Source organism: Anas platyrhynchos, chromosome 10, assembly GCF_047663525.1.
Source record: "Anas platyrhynchos isolate ZD024472 breed Pekin duck chromosome 10, IASCAAS_PekinDuck_T2T, whole genome shotgun sequence".
NCBI lineage: Eukaryota > Metazoa > Chordata > Aves > Anseriformes > Anatidae > Anas > Anas platyrhynchos.
Genome location: NC_092596.1, coordinates 23793535 through 23817335, shown reverse-complemented (window position 1 = coordinate 23817335; position 23801 = coordinate 23793535). Strand labels below are relative to the sequence as shown.

Here is a 23801-nt window from a genome sequence, read left to right as displayed (position 1 = left end):
AAACAGAGCCGCCAAGGTCCGGTCACCTCATAAACCACAGATAAAGCCAGAAAGGCCTCGCGAAGGCAGGTTTGATCTTCCTCCCTTCCTGTATCTCTTTCGTAAACATCTTGGGGAGCCACAGGAGGAGAAGCTTATTGATGAAGTCCGAAAACTAACATCCTATGGGTGCTGGGAGAGCCCCGCTCGCTATCCCACACTTCATCTTGTCTGCCCGACCCCGGCAGGCTCTGCCAGCGCGGCGCACCGCTGCCCGTCCCGCCCCAGCTCCTCCTGTTTATGTTAGCCCAGTTCCTGCCTAGCTCCAGAAAAAGAAAATAAAAAATTAAAAAGGGCCCTGTAGCCTCCCTCCGTGCCGTCTGACTTTGTGGGGTGCCAAAGGAGTGGGTAACGTTGACACCGGGGGAAGCGTCTCAAGGGTTTTTGTCGAGCCCACGGTGCCTTTCCAAACCCTGCTCACCTCCTGGTGAGGTGGCAGACGGCCTCGGCGCTCAGCACTGAACGGTGATGGACATGAAAAGCATCGCCCTGCGCCGTCCCTGCACAGACACAGGCTCTGTCCCGGCGATTGCTGCGCTTTAAAGAGATCCTGGAGACGTCGCCGAGTTCTTTGAAGGCATCCTTTCGGTGATTAGCTGGAGTCAGAAAAGGCAAGCGGGACATGAAGGGCTCTCGGAGCCAGGAGAGAGAACAAAAGAGGGAACGTCATTATTCCTCCGTCTGGGGCTGAGCAGCTCCTGCAGCTCGGCCCCGGCTGACCCATGAAACGAGCGGAGGAGAGGGTGCAGAAAATCGAGGCAGCGGGGATCAAAGGTAGGGACAGCGCCTGCAGGGAGTCGAAATGGACTGGGGCCCTTCTGCCTGGAGGAGAAGATGAAGAGGCAAATAACTGAAAATTACAGAGGCTTGCAGAGGAGTGAACAGGAAAAGCGACAGAGCCGTCCTCGGGTGGCAGCTTTAAAACAAGCGAGCAGAAATGTTTCGCCCTCCAAGTGGAGAAGTTTGGGGCAGACTGAGTTTGGGGAGTTCCCCATAAACCCTTCATCCAGCTCCTTTCTTGCAACGCCCCGCTTTTGTCTAGGAATTTTCCAGATCCTTCCAGGAACTCCTCAGTCTAAAGCCTTTCTATGATTTCCACAGGTTGTTCTTTGCCTTGTGTCTAGCACTTTTCCAGGAACATTCAAGGGCTTCGTAGGACTTCTCCAATCAGGAACACCCCAAGGAGTGCCCAGAGCTTCGTTGCTCTCCATCCATCTCAACCTTCTCAGGAATTTTCCAGGCTTCCAGGGAGGTTTCTGGTATTTCCTTATCTACAACCCGCCTAGGAGCATCCCTTTGCATTTCAAGAAGCCCACAAGTGCCCTCAAGAAATTCCTCAGTCTAGAATCTTCCTATTAAATTCTCCGAATGCTTTTCAGATATTTCCCCACTGAGGAAATCCTCAGTCTAGGGCTTTCCCCAGACTCTTCCACTGTTTCCCAGAAGCTGCACAACCTCAGACCTTTCTGGGATTTTTTTTCCCAGTGATTTCCAACCATTTTCTTTGTGCTTTCTAGGATTTTTCCTCTCGCACTTCAGCAACACCCCCAAAGTTTCAAGAAATTCCCCCAACACCTTCTAGGAGTTTGCGCCCTGCTCTGGAGGAGTCTCCCCAAGCCCCCTGGTTCCCATCTCATGCCCGGTGAGGTGCCAACATCCCCACACATCCCAGCAGCATGGAGGAACCAAAACTCCCCAAAACTCAGTGCTCTCCTGGGACCTTCCCAGGAGCTGTGGGGCGAGCATCCCCCTGGGGAGCTGGGGGCACCCAAGGGTCCCGGCACCCCCCCCGGTGTAGGGTGAGCTGCAGGCTCTGCACAATGCAGGGAGGTGGAGTGGGGCTGGGAGAAGCAGGGGCAGGAGCAGCCGGGTGCTGCTCACCCTGCTCCAGCTTTGGGGAGCCCCCAGGGGTGCAGGCAGGATCCTGCCACCGTCCCCCCCCCCCCGGCACACCCTGCCTGGTGCTGACTCACGCCGGGCGGGATGGGCACGTTCCTTCTGCAAACATTTTCTGCAGTGAACTAGCCGGGGCCGTATTGACTCTGTTTATCTTTCTGGCATTATTTATTTCCTACCTGCCGATTACAGTCCGGGGTCAGCCAGCGCTGAGTGGGTCACCCGGGCTGTGTTGGCTTTGGCAGCGGGGCAGGGCAGGGTGCGAAGCGTGGCTGCGGTGTGCGGTGAGGAAGAGGAGGCGAAGAGGAAGGCTGGGCTGGGGTGACAAGGGGAGGCAGAACCAGCTCTGGGTCTCCGGGGAGGCACCTGGCGGTGTGCAAGCGGCTTAGAGGGGAGCCGGGGGATTTGTGTCCTGTTTCTGGCTTAATTCCCCTGATATCCAATCCCCGGGGAGGAAGAGAGGATTCCTCTGCCCCCATTATTTAAGGCCAGACACCAAGCAGCCCCGAAGCAGCACAGGAGGAGCTCAGAGCCCTCAGATGTGGGGGTGTCCCCCGGCAGGGGCTGGGGGGCTGCAGGCAGTGCCTGGCCCCGTGCTGCCCGGAGGAGATGGGGCTGGGGGGGATGCTGGTGGCCACCCAGCCCCGCTGCCAGAAGGAGACACCATTTAGCAAAATAGATAGCTAATGAAGCTGAGATCGCCTTGCTGCTTAACGAGGGCCATTTTCTCTCCAAATCCTTTCTAATTCCTTGCAGATATTAATTATAGCTGATTGTCCCCAGGCCTCGGGAGCGGCAGCTTCCCGCCGTCCCGGGCCCAGCGCCTTCCCGGGGGCCCCATTTGCAGCCAGCACTCCCCGGGCTAAATAAATCCCCGGCCTAATGCGCCCGACTTAAATTAGATTTGGGCCCTCCACCTCCTCTCCGCCACTTTCTTCTCATTTCCCTAAACACAAATCGCAGGGAAAACAGGAGGGATTTGGAGAGGCAGATTTGGCCGCCTCCTCCAGCGCTGCGGATGCGAGGCCAGCCTTGCAGAAGCGTGCCAGCGGGCAGGATGCTGCCCTGCTGTCCCCACCGTCACCTCACAGCCCCGGCAGGGTCTGTCTGCACGTCTGTCCCACCAGGAGCAGAGCAGGGTGGGCTGTGCGCTCCCCCCAGCAGCGAAGCTCGGCGTGGGCAGCTCGCGGGGGCTGCGGCGCGGCGGCGAGCTCAGGAGGGGTTTGCGCTGACCTTTCGGCTGAATTCCACTTTAATGAAACGGCAGCTTCACGGGAGGGATGGGAGCGAGCTCTCAGCCCATCTGCAAACAGATCGCTCCCCCGGGCCCTGAGCATCCTGCGCCGGGGCTGGGCAGCTCTCCCCAGCCAGCGCACGGCTCCTGTGATGCGAGGAGCGGAGCTGCCCCAAATCGGGTGCACACAAGGGTGCTGCACCCAAGGGTGCTGGATCCAAGGAGAGGTGCCCTGACGTTACGTGGCAGCCCCTGGATTGCTGTGGCCAAGCCTCCAAAACCCCGCAGGGGCTCTGCACAGGCTGTTATTGCAGATCCCCTCCCCAGAGCAAACAGGAAGACCCCCGGGCAGCGCCCTTTGCCCGGCGCCGCTGACCTGTGAGCAACACCTCGCTGCTCCCCAGCCCCGGCCACGCTCCAGAGCCAGGCTGCAGAGCCCCTCGGCACCACGGGTCAGGGCTGGGGAGGGGGCTGCCCCCCGCAGGCATGGATCAGAGCTTCAGAAACGCTCCGAGAGATGCACGGGGTGGGGATGAGCCTCCAGGGCTCAGGGGTTCTGCCTGGGGATGGGGTGCCCCGGCCGTGCCAAGAGCACTGAGCAAGCCAGGGTGGGTGCACGGCCCCATTAGGGGTGCACGGCCCCATTATGGGTGCACGGCCCCATTATGGGTGCACATCCCCAGCATGGGGGACACCAGCACCCAGACATTTCCAAGAGGCCCCCCTGTGCTCCAAGGCACCCGTGCTCTCTGCTCCCTCCCCCTGGGGAGCGCTTTCATTCCGCTGGGGTTTTAGTTTCGTGTTTTCCCTCTTGTTAATGTTTGCACCGCTCGGTGCCCAGGGTGGGAGGGAAGCCAGAGGCGCTCCCTGCCACCCCCAGGGCTGGGGGGCTGCAGGAGGCCCCCTCCCCATTCTCCCTCCCCTCATGCTCGGGGTCAGGGTGAGCCCCAGTGCTCGCCACCCTGCAGACACCGCTGGTGCTTGGGCACTGCCCTCTCAGCAGCTCTGCTTCCTTCACACCCAAATTTTCCTAGGTCCCAGCTGGTTTCTGCCAGGTTTCGGGCAGCTTTCCTGCCAGCCCCCCCCATGGCTGCGCCCTGTCCCAGCTGGTGGCAGCAGCTGAGGTTTGCCCTGGGGTGCAGCCCTTGGGCTCCCATGGGTGCGCCCAGCCGCCCCCCCCCCTCACCACATCCCCCCGAGCCTGCCTGACCCCTCATTGCTCATTAACCAGCTCGTGTACCGAGGAATAATGAGTCATAAATCACACCTGCAGCCTGCCCGGACTTTACCCGCCGGCCCTACCATGCTGGGAAGTCCCCAACCCGCAGCACCCACCCGAACCCGCTCCTCGGGGCTGCCTTGGGCTTTTTTTTTTTTTTGGGCTCTGCCCTAATCTTGGAGCAAACAGGCGCTGGAGATAAGGCAGCCGAGCGACCCGCCGAGCCCTGCAGCCCTCTGTTTTCCTTTCGCCCTGCCCTGGCGCGGAGCCACCCAGGTGTTTGCTGCGGGACCGGCCCCACGGCAGCGGGGTGCCGCAGGGGCAAAGTCTCCCAGGGCAGACGGGAAGCACGGACACAGCCCCTGGCCTCCACCCGGTTCTCCTCCAAACCCCTGCTCCGTGCTCCTGGAAGATAAAAATTCCTCCCCACATTTTCTTATCAAATTCTTTCTCTCCTCACACGGTTTCCATGTCCACACTGACAAAACTGCTGTCCCAACACCAGCACCCCCCTGGTTTGGCACTGCCCGTGGCAGTCCCGCACTCGGTTCCCATCTGGATGCCCCAAAGTCCCGTCCCTGTGCCCCCTCCTTGCGCATGGAGCCCTCGCGCTCCATTTGAACTTCTCCCTCCGAGCCCCCTCCCGAGATGTGCATCTGCTGGGCCACCTGAAAGACATCACCCGGCAGATGCTCAGCGGGAAGGGAGCGCTGGGTGGCTTCAGATGTGCTGGTGGGAGTGACCTGCCTTTGATCGGGACCTTTGCTGCCCTGGCTCTTTCCTCCCCGGTGCTCAGCAAAGCGCTGCGGGGCTCTCCGCACCAGGGGGGCACTGAATTTACCCAGGCTGGGGCTTAGCAGCCCTGTCACCCCTCTGCCGGGGTGTCCCACAGCCCTTACGGAGGTGGCATTTGTGCAGCAGGAGCAGCTCCGAGCTGCAGGTGACCCAGTGGCACAGCAGCTCTCCCCCATCACCACGAGGAGAAATGGGTGGCTTTGCGCTCAGGAGCGCAGCAGCAGCCCCGTGCCACTGGGACGGGCTCAGCACGGGGGGGCTGAGCGAGGGGCAATTCTTCCAGGAGCCTCAAGGACAGGAGGAGCCGCATCTCCCCCCGTCCCTACGCACACCCCCGGGGGCCAGGGGGCTGTCAGCAGCGGGCAGGAAGGATGGCTGAGCTAAATCGTGCGTCCCCGCCACACAGGCTGCTGCGCTCCCAGCCCCGGCCCCGCGCATCCTCACGGCCACCCCCTCCCAGCTGGGGCTGCGCAAACGCTTCCAGACACGGTTCAGGACACCGGGCTCTTCCCTGACCCCCTGCTGTGAAGATGGGAAAACAAGACCCCGGCCTGGCTCTGCTTTACCCCCCCGTCCAGCACCCGGTTATCAAGCGGACCAGCGGGAAGGATGCAGCACCTGTGGGTAAGGTGGGCCCCAAATGCAGGGGGGCTCTGCCCCAGCTCCCAGCTCCCTGCCAGCGGCGATGCCAGCTCCATCCATCCCACAAGCAGCCCTGCACAGCCACCCCTCCGGGTGCAAACACCCCTTCCAGCTGCCTCTTCAGCAGGAAAAATCCCTTTTCCAGAGGTGCCTCGTGAAGCTCCTCCAGCCTTCGAGTTCACCTCTGCGTGCAGCAGGAATTGGTCCCATGATTAATCTTCGCAGGAATCCTCTGCAGATCCGCTTTGCGCTGGGAGGGGACATGGCAGCCACTGCCCCGAATTTCTCTGGATTAGCAATTAAGACATCTTTTCTCACTTTATATCCAACGGAGGGAACTTCTGCTAGACCCATTACTGCCTCCACACAGCCTCGCTCTTTGTATGGCAGAGATTTCCTCGACGGTCTTTTCTCCAATCTTTCACTAAGGTATTTTTTTTTTTTAGGGACCACAGGCTTAATTAAAACATTGGTTAAAACTTTAGCACCTGGTAATGCCTCGGGGGTTTTGCAGCCCCTCTCTGAGCGTCCTGGGGGCAGAACACCAAATGGCTCCCACGTTGCCTCGAGATGAACCAAGAGGAGCAGTTGTGATCCCCAGCTCGTGGCCTGCCCCCCCCCAACACTCCCTGACCCTCGGTGCCCCCCCCAGGGCTCCTCGCCCCCGGCCAGGCACCGACCCCAACCCAAGCTATAGGGCAGGACGTGGGGAGCCAGAGCTCAGTGACCGAAATTGGGACATGGGGAAGGGGAAAAGAGGAGCTGAGGACAGTCGAAACGTGCTCTCCCAGTGTTTTCATAAGCTTTTGTTTCAGTCATGAAGACCATTTATTTCTTAATAAGTTTTCCTACAATTAGATTTAATTTCAGGATGTTTGAGAGAGAAAAAGCTAAACATTCAGTAATTTGGACAGTTTTTCTCTTTTTTTTTTTTTTGCAGCGGAAAAAAAAAATCGCAGTTCATGACAAAGTTGATGAATCGGCATTTCTAATAGAAAATTCTGTTCCTTGGACAGTTCCCAGCCCGATGTATTTAGTTTAGCAGCTGAGCTGCTTCATCCTTCTGGGCTCTTGGAAAAGGCTGCCTGTCCTCGGCGCTCGCAGGCTCTCCAGTTATTTTGGGAGCCCTCTCCGGAGGCGGCAGCTCCATCTCCCCGTGGCAGGGCTCTGTCGCAGCTGCATGCGCTGGGGAGGAGGAATCACCCCTGTCCTCTGCCGTGCCCTTCCCTGCTTGGTTTTGCTCTTATTGCCTCCGGGCTTCTTGCGCCTGCACAAATCCTCCTGCAGGGTTTCTCCCTGTGATGTGCTGGAGCGCTTTGTGCCGTGCCCTCGCCGCAGCCTCCCGGCATCCCCCGTACAAGTGACCTGCTGCAGCTTCTCCTGCCCTCGGGCAAGCTGGGCTCCTTGATGTGAAAGAAACTTTTTAGCTGCCTCCTCGTGGGCCCTGCACTCTTCATCGCCAGCCGAGCCGTGCCAGCCACTGCTGGGCTCCCCCCATCCTCCCTGCCCGGGGGCTCTGCCTTTCCCCAAGGGCTCCCGAGCCCCCTGCCCGAGCACTGGCACCACCAAAAAGCCACTGCCAGGAGCTCTCCAGGCTGCTCTGGGGAATTTCTGCACGCAGGGATGCTGGCGGCTCGTCCCAGGCAGTGTGGGGCTTGGAGGATCCAGGTGTTGGGGAGGCAGCAGCCCCCAGCGTGGCAACAAAGGGTTTGGGAAAAAATTGCCATGGAGAGCGCGTCAGCTGCCCAGGGCACTGCTCTCTCCTTGTAACCACGGATTTACCTCCCCAGACACGTACAGACGGGTGGCTGGGAGCAAGAGCAGGGGACACCCTGGCTCTCCTCTCACCACCAGCTTTGGGAAGTGCCCACCTCTCCTCCCCAGGTCGAGAGGGGCTGGCGGGGGCAGCCTGTGAGCACGCAGCCCCATACATCAGGAGAAGCGGAGACCCCAAGGGTCCCTGACCTTTCAACAGCCAGATGCAAAATACCCGCTCCTGTTACCCAGGTACTTACTCATTTCCAGTTGATTGAAACATAAATACAGGTCCTCAGCCTGATGAATCGCCTCTGCTCTATGCGGCATTTACCTTTGAGGGGGAGTAAAAAGCAGAGGAAATGGTTTCCTATGCGCTTTCCGTACAGTGCACTGCGCGGGGAGGGCACAAAGCACATGGAAAACATCACTGCTCTGTGGATAAGATACTGATTTGACTCCTAGACCTGCTGCTACGGGCTTAGGAAAGTCATTTATTTCATCCCTTTCTCCCTCGGGTTTATTTTTCCCCGTTTGTCCTTGCTGTTTAGATTTCAAGCACTTACGGCTGGGTTTGGCCGTTCACTCGGAGCGCTGTTCAGCAGCCCTGGCACCAAAGGGGCTGTGAAGACGAGACAGAAAACCAAGGAGCCAAACCCCCAGGGGCCTTGTAAGCCCCGGGGCCCTTTCCATCCCCAGCACGAGGTTAGCACCCAGAGACCTGGGGAGGGAAGCAGCAAGCCTGGAGTGCATCGGAGCGAGGAGAGGGACCCTGGCCGGAGAGGCGATAGCGGGGCTGAATTCCTAGATAACCCCCGGCAGATATACGGCCGGGCTGAAGGGACCTGCCCTCCCTCCTCCCCTGAATGAAAGCAGCCCTGGCAGCCCCAGCACATAAATTAGTGATGGAGACCAGAGATAGCAGCCAGTCCACACCCGGAGGGGCTGGGGGTGGGCAGGGGGCCGCGTGGCGCTGGGGTGCCACGGCGTGGGGATGCTCCTCGCCTCCCCAAAGCCAGCCAGCTCCTCCAGGGCTGGCTTCTCGCTCCCCACCAGGCATGAGGAGCTCGTTAATACCTGCTGACACCGAGGTCACGGGTCACCACGCCACCGTCCCGCCGAGCGGGGGGAAGTGGCCTTTGCAGTGACACGCAGCCGGCCCGGCTCCGCGCAGTCCCGCGGCTCCCCGGGCTGCGGGGCTGTGGGAAGGATGCGCCCCGCGAGCAGCCCCCTGTGCCTGCCTGCCCCGGGCTTTCTGCAGCTCCTGCTCCCCACGGCCACGTCTGTCTTGTCCTAGAGACCAAGCAGCGAGGGGGAAATATTCCCTGCACGCACCTAGCCCTCTTCTCCTTGTCCCCTCCTTGCTGGAGAACATCCCTCCGCCAATAAAGCCTTCCACCATTCAGCCTGAAATTCCCAGTGGAAGAAAGTGTGCAATAAAAATATAATAATAAATAATAAAAATAGAAATCAAAGACACAAAAAAGTGTTTGCATCCTCTGCCCAGCAGTGCTGCTGGCTGACCCTGGGGCATTGCAGTGGGATATCTCCCCACGGAGGCGCTGGGGCACTTCTGTGTGGCACAAGCCCCCTGGTGAGGGCAGAGACCCCGTGGGCAGAGGCAGCCTCGCAGCTTCGGGATCAATTTGCACGGGAAGGCAAGTGCAAGATCCCAGCAAAACACACCGTGAAGCCCCCCTCACACCGCTGGGGTCCCCCCCACCCCAGGCTGGCAACGCACTAATAACCGCCGGCGCCAAACTCAGCCGCCCTGTGCCGTGAGCACGTGGGTCACTAATGAGCCTGGCGCTCATTAGCCCCAGCTGCGGGGCCAGGGGTGCGCTCCTGGTGCTATCAGAGGATGCAGGGGTGGGGGATGTTCGATTAGTGCCCCACGGGGCCACCCCCCAGAGCTGAGATGGGGAATAAGACATCCCGTGAGTCCGGCAGTGCCCTGCGCCTGCTACCTCGTGGACCTGCCCCCGGAGGGATGGATGCTGCTGGGCCAAACCCAAAATGGAACAGGCTGGAGCTTAAAAACAGCCCCCAACCTTTCCCAGCCGCCCTCCCCGGTGTTAACATTTTCCTGAGTGCACGAAGCGCAGATAAGAAGAAGTTAAATTTATCTTCAAAGAAGCCCCAAAAGCGGCTCTCTCTTAACCCCCTGCTCGCCGCCTCCCTCCTCGCCCGTATAAATCTTCCCCTTATCTGAACTTCCAAGGAGCGGGGCTGGGCGGGGGAAGGAGCGGGAGCACGGCAGACTTTTTTAAGCCAAAAAAATCTCTGGTTCGTATTAGAGAGGCAGGATAAAAGAGCGCGAAGGGTCCCACTGCGAGCATAAATAACGCAGGATGGGCCGTTGGCGGAGATTTACGCCGGGCGGCTCTCTCCGGGAGACACAAAGCCCAAAACAACAACAAGGAGGGGACGCACCAGGGAGCCGTGTCCCCAGCTGCGCCCGGGGCTCGGCACCAGGGGGGCTCGGCCCTGTGCTCCCCCCGGCTCCTCCAGCCTGGGGGTGGCCATCCAGCAGCGTGGCTGCCCCCAGGCTCAGAGTGAATTTGTCTGAAAATGGGAAATTGGGGTCTTGGGGAAATCAAATCCTGAGCAAAAGGCTGTGGATGGGACAAGGTGTGGATGGGATGGTGTCCAGAAACCCCCAGCCCCTCTGCTCGGTGCAGCCTCCCCCCACATAACCCCTGCAGCCAGGAAAAAAGGGGAAGGGGAAAAAAAGGAGACAGGGAAAAAGAAGGGGAGGGGGAAAAGGGAAGGGGACAGGGGAAGGGAAGGGGAAGGCACCCACGCCGCAGTGACCCGCGGCTCACACGCGAGCACGTACGCACCCCTGCCGATCGGACAAAGGAAACCGGGCAGACAGAGCCAAATTCCAGAAAATTATTTTTTCATTTTCTCCTTTATTAGTTTTTTATTAGAGGAAAAAATAAACGTAAGCTGACTCTGCCCCAGCGCTGTCTTCACCAGAAAAGCTCCTGGATCCTCAGCGGCTCCCCTGGGGCTCGGGGCGCTGTGGGGGTGGCTGCCCCCGACCCCGCGCCTCCCCTGGCCCCCTCCTGGCCCCCTGCCCCACCGGGGGGGACACGGCACGGGCTGCTTGCACCCTGTCCTGCCTGGGGGTGCCCAGCGGGTGCTGGCCAGCACAGGGCCTGCAGGCAGCCGAAGCGCAGGGCACCGAGTGCCACGGTGACATCCAGCCACAAACTGCCCATCCCAGGGGGGGCCTCGGCTTCTTTCTGTGTTTGTTGCTCTTTTGGGTCACGTTTGGGTCAGGACTGCATGGGAGGGCAGAGCTGGGGCTCAAGTTGCTGCTGGGACCCCCCAGCTCTGATGCTCATCCAGGGGGCACCCACACCGCAGGTGCTCCAGCCGGGGGTCCCCAGGAGGGCAGACCCGAAGCGGCCCCCCCGGATCGGTGGCAGATGGGTGAATAAATGCAAAGAGGACGGGAACATCCCGGCCAAGGGATGAGCTAACCACGGGGCCAGGCGCGTTGATGCAATCTGGGGAAGGTGCAGCCCGATGGGAACCGTCGGAAAAAGTCTTTGACCTCCCTGAACCCTCGGAAAGATTGAAGCAACACCTCCGGCCCGGGGAGCTGCAGGCAAAGAAAAAAGCATGAGCAGATGTCCCCCACGGCGGGGGGCACGGCCAGCGGCCAGGGAGGATGAGCAGCACCGGCAGGCGCTACCCCGGGCTGCATCCCACAGCCACCGAGGGCAGGGCACCGTGCACTGCCCGGACCCTTCCTTGGCCCTGCCGTGGGCAGGATCGGGCTGGGTGGGAGCTTGGAGAGCTGGGGCCATCCCCGTGCCGTCGTCCCGCAGCACGAATCGCGCCGTGGCCCCGGCGCAGCTGCAGGTTCCCGCTGGAGGTGGGAAGGGCTGCCAAGAGCCATCACCCTCCTGCAGCAATGCTCCGGGGTCTGGAACCAATTATTCTCTGGGCCCAGGAATTAGCACATTACAAAGGCAAAATGACTTCAAGAACCTGGAATGGGATCAGTTTTTGCTCAAATTGTCACCTGCTGACCCTGCCCCTAGCCTCGGTGCGGGGAGGGGAGGCTGCAGGGCAGCTGCGCAGGGCGCGGGGCCCTTTGAGGGCAGCAAAACCCTCGCCCACACCCGGCAGCTCCGGGCCAAGGTTACGGAGAGGTGTTGGTGCTCGCTCCCCGCGTCAGAGGCATTTTTCTCCCTCCCAGCTGAAGCTCTCCAGAGCTCAGCCCTGGCTGAGCAGTGACCTGGGGATGCCGCACGCTCCCTGCCCAGGCGCACCCAGGTGCTTCCCACCCAGAAGCAGATTCTGGAAAAGCAGATTCTGCCCCAAAATGCTGCGGGTGCTACTCATCCCATCCCATATACCCCAAATATGTCTTCCTGAGCCCAGCAAACCCAGAGGCGGGTGCCTAGGGGGCACGAGGCGGCCCCGGTGGTCTCATCCCACACCACCCAGGGCAGCGTATGGGTGAGTCTGGGGGCTGCAATGCCCCGTGCCCTGCGTGACCGGACCCCCCCCTCTGCCTCCCGGCTCCAGCTGGAGAGAAATCCTGCTCTCGCCTCGCGACCGAGCTGAGCGAGCTGGAGAAAATCAACACGGGATTTGCATTAACAGCAGTCGCTACAACAAGAGCGCGGCCAAGCACAATATTGGGAACTCGGTCCCCCCCCCCCCCTCATCCTTAGTGCTTCCAGATGGAGCCCCTCGCGCAGACCAAAGGGTAGGGGCACAGCCACAGCCCGGCTCTCAGCACGGATGCTTTCTGCAGCCCCGGCCCCGGGGGGGGGTGAGGAGGGACAGATCTGCCCTTTGTTCGAGCTCCCAGCCCCACGCCAAGGCAGCGGAGAGACCTGCAGCTTCCCCAGCTTCCAGAGCAGCAGATTTATTTCCGCTTACATCAGAGAAAGTTAAAAAAAAAAAAAAGAGAGAGGGAGAGAAATAGATCAGGATATTCTGTAGGTCCCGCGGGCTCTGTATAGGGGAAGACATCCTTGGAATAACATCACTGGCCCCAGCGCTGCCTGCTGAGGCCAGCCAGGACCCGGCCCCTCCGAGCACTAAAATGGCTCTAGCAGAGTGCTAAAAACCTTCACGACCCAGGAGGGAGCCGGCACCGCCGCGGGCCCCAGGTATTAAGTAGGTAGCAAGACCTGGCACGGGCTGCTTGGCTTACACCTAGGCGCACGCCTGGGGTTGGCCATCAGAGCGAAGATGATCCCGAGGAAGGGCCAGACCCCAAAGCCTGGCTCAGCCCCCACTCCCCCCACCAGGAAATCCCTTCCTGGCCGAGCTGCCAGCCCGTTCAGCTCAGGCTGCAGTGATAAGGACGGAGCCTCCCCGTGCCGATGTGGGGTGTGCGGGTGCAGCCCTGCCCATGGCACCCTCGGTGCCGCCGTGCCGCTTTGCGCCCCCCCTCCATGGCTCTGCTCGTGTCCTCGTCCCGAAACGAGCAGGATGATTTTGTGTCTGGGCTTTGCATGAGACTCTCATTGCCTTGGGCAGCGGCTCCTGCTCCTCCCAGCCCCCAGCACTGGAAATTTCCTTCGCTGCTTCCTCCGGGCAGCCCGAGAGCGAGCGCAGGGCTTGTCCATCAGCACCGAGCCACCCGGCTGCTGTCCTGGGGACAAAAAGCCCCGAGCGTGCACAAAGCACCTTCAGACAGACGTGAAATCAAATTTAGCTCACAGATTTCTCATTTTTTCGCCACCAGCCCTTTCTCCACCACGGTGTGAGGGCCCGGGGCAGCCCGTCCTGGCGGCACTGGGGACAGATGCGGCCGTCCCCGTCCTGTTTAGGCTCAGGCTGTTTTTGGACCTCCGGCCGTGTTTATCGGCCCGCCCGGACCCGCTGCAGACCGGAGGCAGCTGCAGCTGCGGGGAGGAACGGGGAGGGGGACGCTTTTAGGAGGATGCTCTCCGGACTGCAGCTTGTTTATGGGGCCGCGGCTTCCCCCGCTGAGCCCCCGCAGCTGCGCCCTGCACGGGGGTGCTCGGGGCACTTTCCAAGTCTCCTCGTGCATCTGTGTAAAGTTTTAGGCCCGTGGATTTTCAAAATGGGTTTTTGCTGGGCAGGCAGAGCTGCCACAAGCAGGAGGTGTGAAGGCCAGCAGGGAGGAGAGCTGGCCACGGGGCGGGCGGGTCACTGCACGCTTCCCATCTCAGCATCTTCTCGCTGCAGATGCGATGCAGGGAGCATGGGGACTGTGCAGGGCAGGACCACGAGGGGGCTCGATCATGCCCCCAGAGCCGGGGGGCATGGCCGGGACACGGCTGAATGGTGAGGGCTGAGGGGTGAGGGCTGAGGGCTGAGGGCTGCAGCTTCGCTCTGCCCTCGGGTCTCCTGAGAGGGGACCAAGGAGCTCTGTCAGCCTTTGCTTTTCTCGTTCGAAGAAGCAGGACAAGCCATCAGACTTCTTCCTGCTCCTACCAAGGCCACCACGAACACGGGGCAATTCCCCCTGCTTCCTTATCAGGGCCCAATAAAACCCTGCCTCTCACTGCAAACATTCCCAGATCCTTTTCCTGCGGTGCCCGTGGGCGCAGCACTCGTCTGGCCCTGCCCTTGCACCCCGGGAGCTGCCAGGGGCTTGGTGAAAGCACCCAAAAATGGGTCAGAAACTGCTCTTAGCAAACGCCAGGGCTCAGGACCAGCCTGACCTGGAGGCAGAGAGGTCGGGAGCGCAGGGCAGCGCGGGGAGCAGGCAGAGATCCGCGCTCCCCGCAGATAAGGGAGGATGTTAAGGGCTGGTTTTACACACCGAGATACAAAAAGCCAACTCGAGGAGGATAATTGCTCGCAAAACAAAGGGGCGCTTCATATTTCTTGGCTCCCTGACAGAATTAGCGCAGCGAGCGCTCCCTGCTTTCCTTTCATTCTCCTCCAAAAACATCGCTTTCCTCGGGGAGGGCGAGGAGGAGGCAGCGAGCACCGCCGGGCCCCCGGCAGCGCCGAGCATCCAGCTGCAGGCGGGGAGCGGGGCGCAGCCGAGACCCCTCACCTGGCCGGGGCCAAAGGATGCTCATCCCGGGGCTGGGGGATGCTCATCCCATCCCACATCCCAGAGGTGGAGCCCTGAAGCCGGGGTGCCCGTGGCAGCTCCTCCAGCCTGCTCCGCGCTGCCCGGGCTTGTGCGTGTCCGCGGCGGGGAGGCAGCGTGCCAGCGGCGCGGGCTGGTGCGCGAGTGGCGGGGAGGCGAGCAGCTGGGGAAGAGCCTCGGAGGCTTTTTCCCAAGCTCGGCGAGCTCTCTGAAGCGGCGTGGAGCTCGCCCCCGTACCCAGGTGTCCTTTGAAATGGAGCTCGGCAGCCCCAGCGCCGAGCAAGCCGCGGCAAGGCAGGGCAGGGCAGGGCAGGGTAGGGCGAGCGGCCGGCCCGGGGCACCGTGCCCGGGCTGCGGGGTGTGGATGGGGCAGGTGGGGGGTTCCTTGTGGGACGTGGAGGTGGCACTGCCCGGCCCCACCGAGCCTCAGGCCTGGCAAAGCAGCAGTGAGAAACGTGCCCCGTGGGGTTTGCACCGCCTTGGGGGAAGAAGGGAGGAGGAGGAGGGTGGTGGGTGAGAGGGGAAGAGAGGAACGGGATGGAAAATGGAAAAGGGTGGGTGGGCACTCAGCCCCGGGGTGATGTCTGGGTGACGTCCCCAGTGCCACCACCCCAACCCAGCATGGGGAGCATCGCACCTGGTCCCTGGGGGTACCAGAGCCACCTTGATCGAGGCTCCCCCTGCTTTACCCCAGCAGAGAGTGCACGTGAGCCCTGTCGGTTGTGAGTCCCTGCAGCTGGGGTGCCAGCAGTGGGGGTGACACCCCCTGCTCCCCCCGTGCCCCCCCCATAGCCCCCCACCTCTGTGCTCACCCCCCCACAACCCCGGCTGCAGCTTTTCAGGCCTCCCCATAAAGAGTTATTCAGGGCTGGAATTAAAAAGCTGGAGTGCAAGAGAGCGCTAAAGGGAGCAGTGGCAGAACCGGATTTTCTTTTATTTGATTTTTTTTTTTTTTCTTTTCTGAAGGATGCTGCATTGAGCCGAACATGACAAATATGCCAGGAATGTTTGCCCTCGGGGCTTGGGAGGGCAGGGAAAGGCCCCGAGAAAGGCACCGCTGGCACCTTATCAATGCACCGGCCCTGCTGTTTGCGCAAAGGCCAAGCCCCGGCAGCAGGTCCCCGTGCCCCACGGGCAGGATGCCACCAGCGCGGGTGCCTGCGGTGCCATGGGGCCGTGCCACTGCTGGGTGACCTCCCCTCCGGCTCCACGGCCACTCTGGGCACCCGGCAGCCCCGTGCCCTGCCCCACCTCCTCCTCGGGAGATGAAAAAGCAGCAGAAAATGTCACAGCCTTCCCAGGAGCCCGGAGGAGATGCGCCGTGGAGAAGGGGACAGCACTGCCGGCCTCGGGGGCTGCTCCATCATCGTGCTGGTGTCCTCCCCGCTGGTCTCCCCATTCTTCTGCCCAAATCCCAAAGAAATCCTTCTTCCCAATGAGCTTTCTTGGAGCACAGATCACGCAGCCACAGCCACGGGTCCCCCGTTGGTGTCTCCACACCAAGGGGAGAGCCCCGGCCCCGCCGCCCCGCTGCGCCGCACAGCCCCGGCCCGCGAGGCAGCCCCGCGCAGCAGGCTGGGGCCGGGGCTAATTAACAGTCCTCGTTAAAAATATATTGTGGTTGGTTTAAACGAGGTTCCCCCGAGCCAGAGGAAGCTGGTGAGGGGCTGCGGAGAGATAGCGAGCGAACGAGGCGGCCAGGGAGGGGGAGGCGATGGCTGGGTGCATTTATTTCTTTATTTCCCTCCATTTCCAAAATAAAATAAAGTGCCTTTCTGTAGCTGTAGGCGCCCTAACGTCTATTAAAGCACCACATAGGAAATTGTAAAGTACAGGAAAACAGCCCAATCAGCCTGACCCCTTAACAAACTCCAGCCATAGCCAAAGTTGCAGAGTAAACAAAGCAAATCCTCCGCCGCTGCCAGGCCTCGGCCGGGCGCTGGGGCTGCTCTCCCGGCAGGCACGGCCCCGCAGGGATCCCTCCGGGATGCTCCCACCTGCCCCAAACCCGAGGATGCTCTGCCTGGATGCAGCCCCTTGGCCAAAATGCTGGTGGTGAGCGTCTCAGGAGCTCGGAGGGGAAGGTTTGCTTCGAAGCACGCTGCTTCCTCTCCTGCGCGCTGCAGGGCACGGTGCTCGGGGCCAGCCGCAGGTCCCGAGTCCCCCTCAGCCTCAGGCTGCTGTGTCCCCAAGCCGTGGCTTTGTCCCAAGTCCCCGGAGCCCCTTGGACACCCACGGCAGCCGTTAGCATCGGTCCCACCCAGGTATGGCTCCGTTTCCCTGGACACAGAGAATTCCGCCAGAACCTGAGCAATTTTCTGCGCAATAATAGCCAGAAATTTGCTCTCAGCGGCAGGCTCTGAAATCAGCATCCCAGCGGAGACAGCCTGGATTAATCAGGCCGGCCACAACTCGGAACAAACCTGCTGATTAAGGCTTGGCAGAGGTGCTCAGGGCCTCCCCGCGCCTCCTGCCCCGGCACAGCACGAGCTCCGAAATCTCTCCGAAGCTCCGGACTGCGTTCCTCCAAGCCGGCCGCCACCAGCGCACAGCCTCTGTCCCCCACGTCCCTCGTGCCGGGGACCCTGGGGGCATTATCCGAGCGTGCCAACCCTGCCCAGCCCAGGGGGATCCCTCCGGTGCCACCCGGACCCGGAGGGGGAGGCCGGAGGGGGGAGGCAGGACGCGTCCTCCCTCGCCGCGCCTGGCGGAGCGGCCGGATGTTTATGTGACGGTTTCTGGCTGGTGAAGGACACGCAAAGCCTCGAAAAAAAAAAAAAAAGAAAAAAAAAAGAAAAATGAAATGGAATAAAGCAAAACAAAACCCAAAAAAAAATCCCCTGTTGTTCCCTCCAGCGGATGGAAAGTAAACACAGCTGCTCCGCTCACCCCGAGCAGCGCCGTGCGCCCCGGCCCCCGCCTTGCGCCCCGCGCTGGGGACGCGCACCCGGGGGGGGGCCCCTCGCCATGGGGTACACCCGGCCCCCAGCTTCTCCAGCAGGACGGGATGGAGCAGGAGGTGTTTCTGCAGAGGGCCACGTCTCGTAGCCACGGCGTTAGCGTTTTCCTCTCCCTGGCTCATTTTTTCTTCCAAGCGGGGCTCGGCAGCCCCCACCCCGTGTGACCCGAAACCGGGGAGCACCCAAAACCGTTCCCATATTTCCCATGCAACGGCGGCAGCTGCGGGGCAGAGGCGCAGTGGGAACCTCCCCGAGAGCTTCCTTGCCCCCGAGAAGCGCTCGGGGCTGGGATCCGAATCACGCCCCGACACCTCGCAGCCCCACGCCCCGGCACCGGCACCCTGCGCCCCCCAATTCCACCCCACTCATGGGGGGTCCCGCACGCAGCTCCCGGCCCCACAGACCCCTGGAGGCTGCAAGGAGCTGTGGGGGGCTGGGGGGGTGCTGGGGGGGACACGGGGTGCAGGGCTGGAGCCTGCTCCCGACCTTTCCATGGAGCTCGGCTGTCCTCTAGTGCCCGCCCGGCTCATGGCACAGCCCGGCAGATGCGCAAATTGGGGACCTCTGCCCCCCCTCAGCCTCCCACCCCATTTCAGCCTCCTCCCCCCTTTTTCTTGGCCTTCCCCTTCTTGCTGGCCTCCCTCTCCTTCTGGGCTCCAATTTTCCTGGCCTCCCCGCACCCTGCAGCCTCCCCCACTCCTTTCTCTCCCCCTCTCCTTCAGGCCTCCTCCGTCTCTCAGCCTCCCCCAATTTCTCAGCCCCTTCTTGGCCTCCAACCCGTTTCCAGCCCCACATCCTGTTCAGGCTGCCCATTTCTCTTTCGGCCTCTATTTTATTTTTCATTTTATTTTATTTTATTTTATTTTATTTTATTTTATTTTATTTTATTTTATTTTATTTTAATTATTTTATTTTATTTTAATTATTTTATTTTTTTAATTATTTTATTTTATTTTATTTTATTTTATTTTATTTTATTTTATTTTATTTTATTTTATTTTATTTCATTTCATTTCATTTTATTTCATTTCATTTTATTATTTTATTTTATTTTATTTTTCCCTCCGGGCTCCCAACCCTGTTCACCTCCCACCTATTGCAGCTCCCACTTTTTCTCAGCCTCCGGGTTTTTTTTTGTTTGTTTGTTTGTTTGTTTCCCTACCACAATTTTAATCCCTTTATTTGCCCTCCCACCCCTTTTTGCCTGCTCCTTTCTGTCCGGCCCTCCCACCCATTCGACCTCTACTTTTTTTTCTCTGGACTCCCCACCCTTTTTTGGCCTCCAGCCCCTTTCCAGCCTCCAGTTTGGGGAGGCGCAGGACGCAGCACCCCTCGGAGCAGGGATTTAATCCTACAAAATGAGGCTGTGCCCCCCTAACCCAGCTCACACCCCATGGGCTGTGAGCCCAGGGTCGGTCCCACAGCTCGCCCAGCAATCCCCAGGGATCCCCGCCTGGGGTCCCCCCCCCCCCCGTGCCCTGTCCCTGGGGGGGTTCCCAGCTCCCTTTTTGGTGCCGGGAGCTCTCCAGCATCCCCCCCCCCTTTTTAGGGTCGCCCCCGCGTGGGGCCGGGCCGAGGGGCGCAGCGGTGCCGGTGGCCCACGCGGGGGCAGCAGAGGGCCGGGGATGCTCCTTGAGGGGGGGGGTCGGGGATGCTCCGCGCCCCCAGGGCATCTCCAGGGCCTGGCACCGCGAGCGAGGGCATTTCAGCTTTAACCACCAAATTAAAAAAAAAAAAGAAAAAAGAAATTAAATTAATTAATTAATTAAAAATAAATTTAAAAAGGAATAAAAAGAATAAAAATTTAAAAAATATATAAATTAAGAAATTAAAAAATAAAAATAAAAAAAAAATACAAAATAAAAAGAATAAAAAGAATAAAATTAAAAAAAATTAAAAAATGAAAAATAAAATTAAAAAAATAAAAAATTGAAAAATAAAAATAATGAAAAGAATAAAAATAAAAAATAATTAAAAAATAAAAATAAATTTAAAAAATAAAAAAGAATAAAGATAGAAAATAAAATTTAAAAAATATAAAAAATAAAAATTAAAAATAAAAAATAGAAATAATAAAAATAATAAAATAAAATATTAAAAAATAAAAAGAATAAAAAGAATAAAAATTAAAAATTTTAAAAAATGAAAAATAAAATTAAAAAATAAAAAATGGAAAAATAAAAATAATGAAAAGAATAAAAAAAAAAGTAAAAAAATGAATCTAAAAAATAAAAAGAATAAAAAGAATAAAAATTAAAAATAAAATTTAGAAAATATAAAAAATAAAAATTAAAAATTAAAAAATAAAAATAATAATAATAAAAATAATAAAAATAAAAAATAAAATATTAAAAAAATAAAAAGAATAAAAAGAATAAAAAGAAAATAAAAACTTTTAAAATTAATAATAAAAAAAATAAAAATAAAATTAAATAAAAATAATAAAAATAAATAAAAATAATAAAAATAAATAATAATAATAAAAATAATACAAATAAAAAGTAGGAGCAGCCACCCGTGCCCGGGGGTGCCACCTCCCCTTCTGCCCCGTGGGGTCGAGCTGCCCTGACCCTGGTACCGTGGTGAGCCCCAGGTACCAGGCCCCCCGCCCCAGCAGGAGGAGCGCTCCCAGCCCCCAGCCCGCAGCCCCCAGCCCCCAGCCCCCAGCCCTGGGCGCAGAGGCTCAGCTCAGGTCTCCCCCTGGCTGCGCGCAGCCGCCTGAATCCGATCTACACACACAGCCCCCCCATAGCCCCCTCTCTCCCCACACCCCCCCCAAATAATCTTCAAAGCCAGGGACCTGGCAGCCGTTCTGAAGGGCGGGCAGCGCCTGGGTGCCCCAGCTTGGCACAGAGCTCAAAGGCTCAATTAGCAACATCTGCTGCTGTGGGCTGCGCAGCCCGCTCCCCACTCCCCCCCCTCGCCACCGCTCGCAGCTGGGAGCAGCATGGAGCGGCCCGGGGGGGGCTCCTCCAGCGGCCCCAAGGGGTGTCCCCAGCGGGGTGGCCGTCCTGCTGGCGTGGCGTGGCACCAACGTGCTCCTTGTCCCTTGAGATTTCTCGCCCCAGCTGAAGTGGGGGGGTCCTGGTGAGGTGTGTGCGTGCTCATCTCCTCCAGGGGATGCTGAAAAATATCAGGGGGGGTGCGGGGGGAGCATGGGGAGATCCCTCCAAGCAGGGATCAATGGCCCGTGTAGGGCAGCAGGACTGGGGGGGATGGACACGGGTTGGGTACGCGTGGAGAGGACCCCCAAGGGACCTGCTCCCAGGGCTGGTTGCAGCAGGGGGGCAGTGGGGTCTGGTCCCTGTCCCTCTGTCCCTCCCCAGTCCTCCCAGTTGCAGAGGTGGCTCTGGGCTGTGGAGCACGATGCTGGGACCAGCCTCGTGCGCCTGGCAGCGCTGGTGAGGGATGAGCCCCTCCAGGGCGCTCACGGGGCAGGCAAAAGGGAGAGGCAGCGGAGAAGGGGCGCACGGCCGGTGTGCCGCAAACAAAACGCAGAGCAGAAACCAAAAAGGAAAGCAAAAATGGAAAGCAAACGACAACCAAAAACCCTAGGCCGTGCACCACGGGTCCCTGGGCACGGGGCTGCTCCGGAGAGAGCCCCGCACCGCTGAGCTGGGAGGGGACGTGGCCCCGCTGGGAAATGCAGCCCGTGGCCTGGGGGCTGTGGGAGCCCCCCGCCACCTCCCCATTGTCTGGGAGCTGAAGCAATTGGAGCCTTCGCCCCAGGAGCCGGGAGCCTGGCGGCCCTGGGGGGGCGCGGGGCCGTGCGCTCTGCAGGCTTTCCCAGGGGGGCCGTATAGAAGCAGGGCTGGGCGCTGCTGGCACCGGCCCCGCTGTGTCAGAAACACGGCCAAGCGGTGCCATGCGAGGGCCACCGGGGTCGGCAGGGGACAGGGCTGGGGGGAGAGGAGGATTTGTGGATGGGGGTGAAGAGAGCGGGGTCCCCCCGGAGAGGGGCTCCTCAGCCTCTCCATGAGCCACCGAGGGCAACTGGGTCCTGTGGGGGATTTTTTGGGGCAGGGAGCTGCTGAGGAGTGCTGGGGAGCACAGCCTGGGCACCAAGGCACGGCTCTCCTGCCCTTCCATCTCCCCCTGCGGGGAGGTTTGGGATCTCAGGGTGGCCGTGCCCCTTTCTCCACCTTCTGGCAGTTGTATGGATTTGCTGCTCACCAGAGCAAGGGCGGCCGAGCTGCGGAGCTCTCAGGGCCTCTCTCTGCGTCGAGCAACCCCATCCTGGCTGCAGGAAGCCCTCCCGAACCGGGGGTGTCCCTTTGGAGACCCCACTAATGCCCAGCAGGATCCCCCATAGCTGGGAGCTGGCGAGCTCTGTGATGGGTGCGGGGGTCTCCTCTGGCACCTGCCACAGTTCATGGCTCGTTTTTCCCAGCAAAATGCCAAGAAACCCCCAAAACACATCACGGAGAGCCTTCACAGGGAGCTAAACCGAGCCTTGTTGCGCACTGCAGCACACAGCAAGACGCCGGCCTCATCTGGTGGGGGCCCCCCTGCTGGTTTTTCCCCCCCCCCCCCCGATGCCTCTTCTTGAGCCCCCGTGTCTCTGCCTGGTGTCGGAGAAATGTTAACAAAGCGCCCTGCCCGCCGGGCGGCCAAAAAAAAGCCGAGACAAGGCCGGGGAAGGCTGAGCAAACGGAGCCGTTTGCTCGCGAGGGGCTGTGTGTACACCAGGTTTTTTTTTTTTTATTTTCAGTGAAAGAGCAAGGGCTGGGAGGAGCAGGTAATGTTTTCCCAGCCAGGGAAAACCGGGGGCATAGCAGCGCGCCCTGGAAACGGCCCCCTCGTCAAACAGGGCCGTGTTTGAGCAGCTTTATCGGGGCTCGGTGCTGCTGGTGGGGCAGGGGCAGGCTCCGCAGCGCTGCCCTGAGCAAGCACAGCTGGGACCAGCTCCCAGCACGGCCCCCAGCAGCTGGAAAATCCCCCAGCAGGGCTGGGCGGCGAAGAAATGAGGAGGCAGGACCCACAGAGGCAGGAGCAGCGCTGGGCTGGGCTGTGTGGCTCTGGTCCCGAGGCACTGGGGCACTTTGCTCTCAGCATCTCATGGGGCACGTAGGGGTTTGGGGTGCTGCTGTGTGTTAGCCCTTTATAGGAACGACAGCAGCGTGCTTCAGACAAGGGGCACACGGCTCCTACATCGTGCACAGCATGGGGCATTTGTGCCTGTGCCGGGGCTGCTGAGGGAACACGATTTATTTCCAAAATTACGTCTCTGATGACCCAACCCTTGGTATGACCGTGTGCACAAGGGGAAAAAAAAAAAAAAAGGAGGAAGGCCAGGCTGCAGGGTGACCCCGAGGTGGGAGGTGACGCTGTCCCCTGGGCTCTGCCTCCAGCCCGCGGTGCAGTTTGGCTTCTGTCACTCCCGGCGGTGTTCGACATTTGTTCCTCCTGCCTGTGGAGCCTCTCTTGGCTCCCCACCAGCTCTTTTCTCACCTCGGTGCCTCAGCGAGCGCGGAGCTACCTGTTGGGGCTCAGGCTCGGGGTGTGCTGTAGGGACACCCAGGTGCCGATTCCCTCCTCCGAGGCTCCCCTGGGTGCCCTCCTGCCAGCAGGACCCGTTCTGGAAGGGGAAGGAAAAGAGAGAAGGAAAGGAAGGAGAGAGCCACGGGGCTCGTGCTCCATCCCGGACAGGCTGGGATGGGGTGTGAGGGCGTGAGGCTCGGGGAGGGAGCAGCTCGCCCCTTGCAGGCTATTTCCCTTAGGTCTGTGGGGCCAAAAAAACACCCTTAGGGGATTCCCCAAATCTGTGGGGTCCCACCTGTGGCAGCCCAGCCCGAGGCAGCCGATGCTGGATTTGACGGTGCGGAGCTCCCGGCCCCTTGTCCGGGATGGAGGCGAGCGGCGACCCCCGCGGGCTGCCCCCCCCCCAGCCCGGCTGCAGCCCAGGGGGGGTCCCGGGGCCGGGCCGTGCGGGAGGGAGGCGCGGAGCTGTCCCTTCAGCACCACGGCACCGGGCACGGGCACACGGCGGGGCCGCACCGGGCCGGGCCGAGCCGGGACAGGCAGGAACCGTGCTGGGCTGAGCCGGGCCGAACCGGGATATGTGCAGGGTGCTGGACCGAGCCGTGCCATGCACCGTGCCGTGCCGTGACATGTATATGCACCGTGCCAGCCCGGGCCATGCACCGTGCCATGCCGTGCCATGCCGTGCCATGCGCCATGCACCATGCACCGTGCCGTGCCATGCCGAGTCGA

General features: G+C 59.8%; 1 protein-coding gene across 2 annotated transcripts; it reads right to left on the bottom strand.

Moving 5' to 3' along the window:
* Window positions 1-10537: 10537 nt before the first annotated feature.
* Window positions 10538-18262, bottom strand: LOC140003340 (uncharacterized). 2 transcript variants are annotated; one of them, XM_072043041.1, is made up of 2 exons: window positions 17052-18262; window positions 10538-11193 (listed from the first exon to the last, which is right to left on the bottom strand). In XM_072043041.1, exons 1-2 carry the CDS (start codon window positions 17708-17710, stop codon window positions 10896-10898), a joined length of 957 nt encoding a protein of 318 aa, XP_071899142.1. In that variant the 5' UTR covers window positions 17711-18262; the 3' UTR covers window positions 10538-10895. The 2 variants fall into 2 exon arrangements, with proteins under 2 accessions (XP_071899142.1, XP_071899141.1); XM_072043040.1 differs by lacking the exon at window positions 10538-11193 and adding an exon at window positions 15503-16908.
* Between the last annotated feature and the right edge of the window lie 5539 nt (window positions 18263-23801).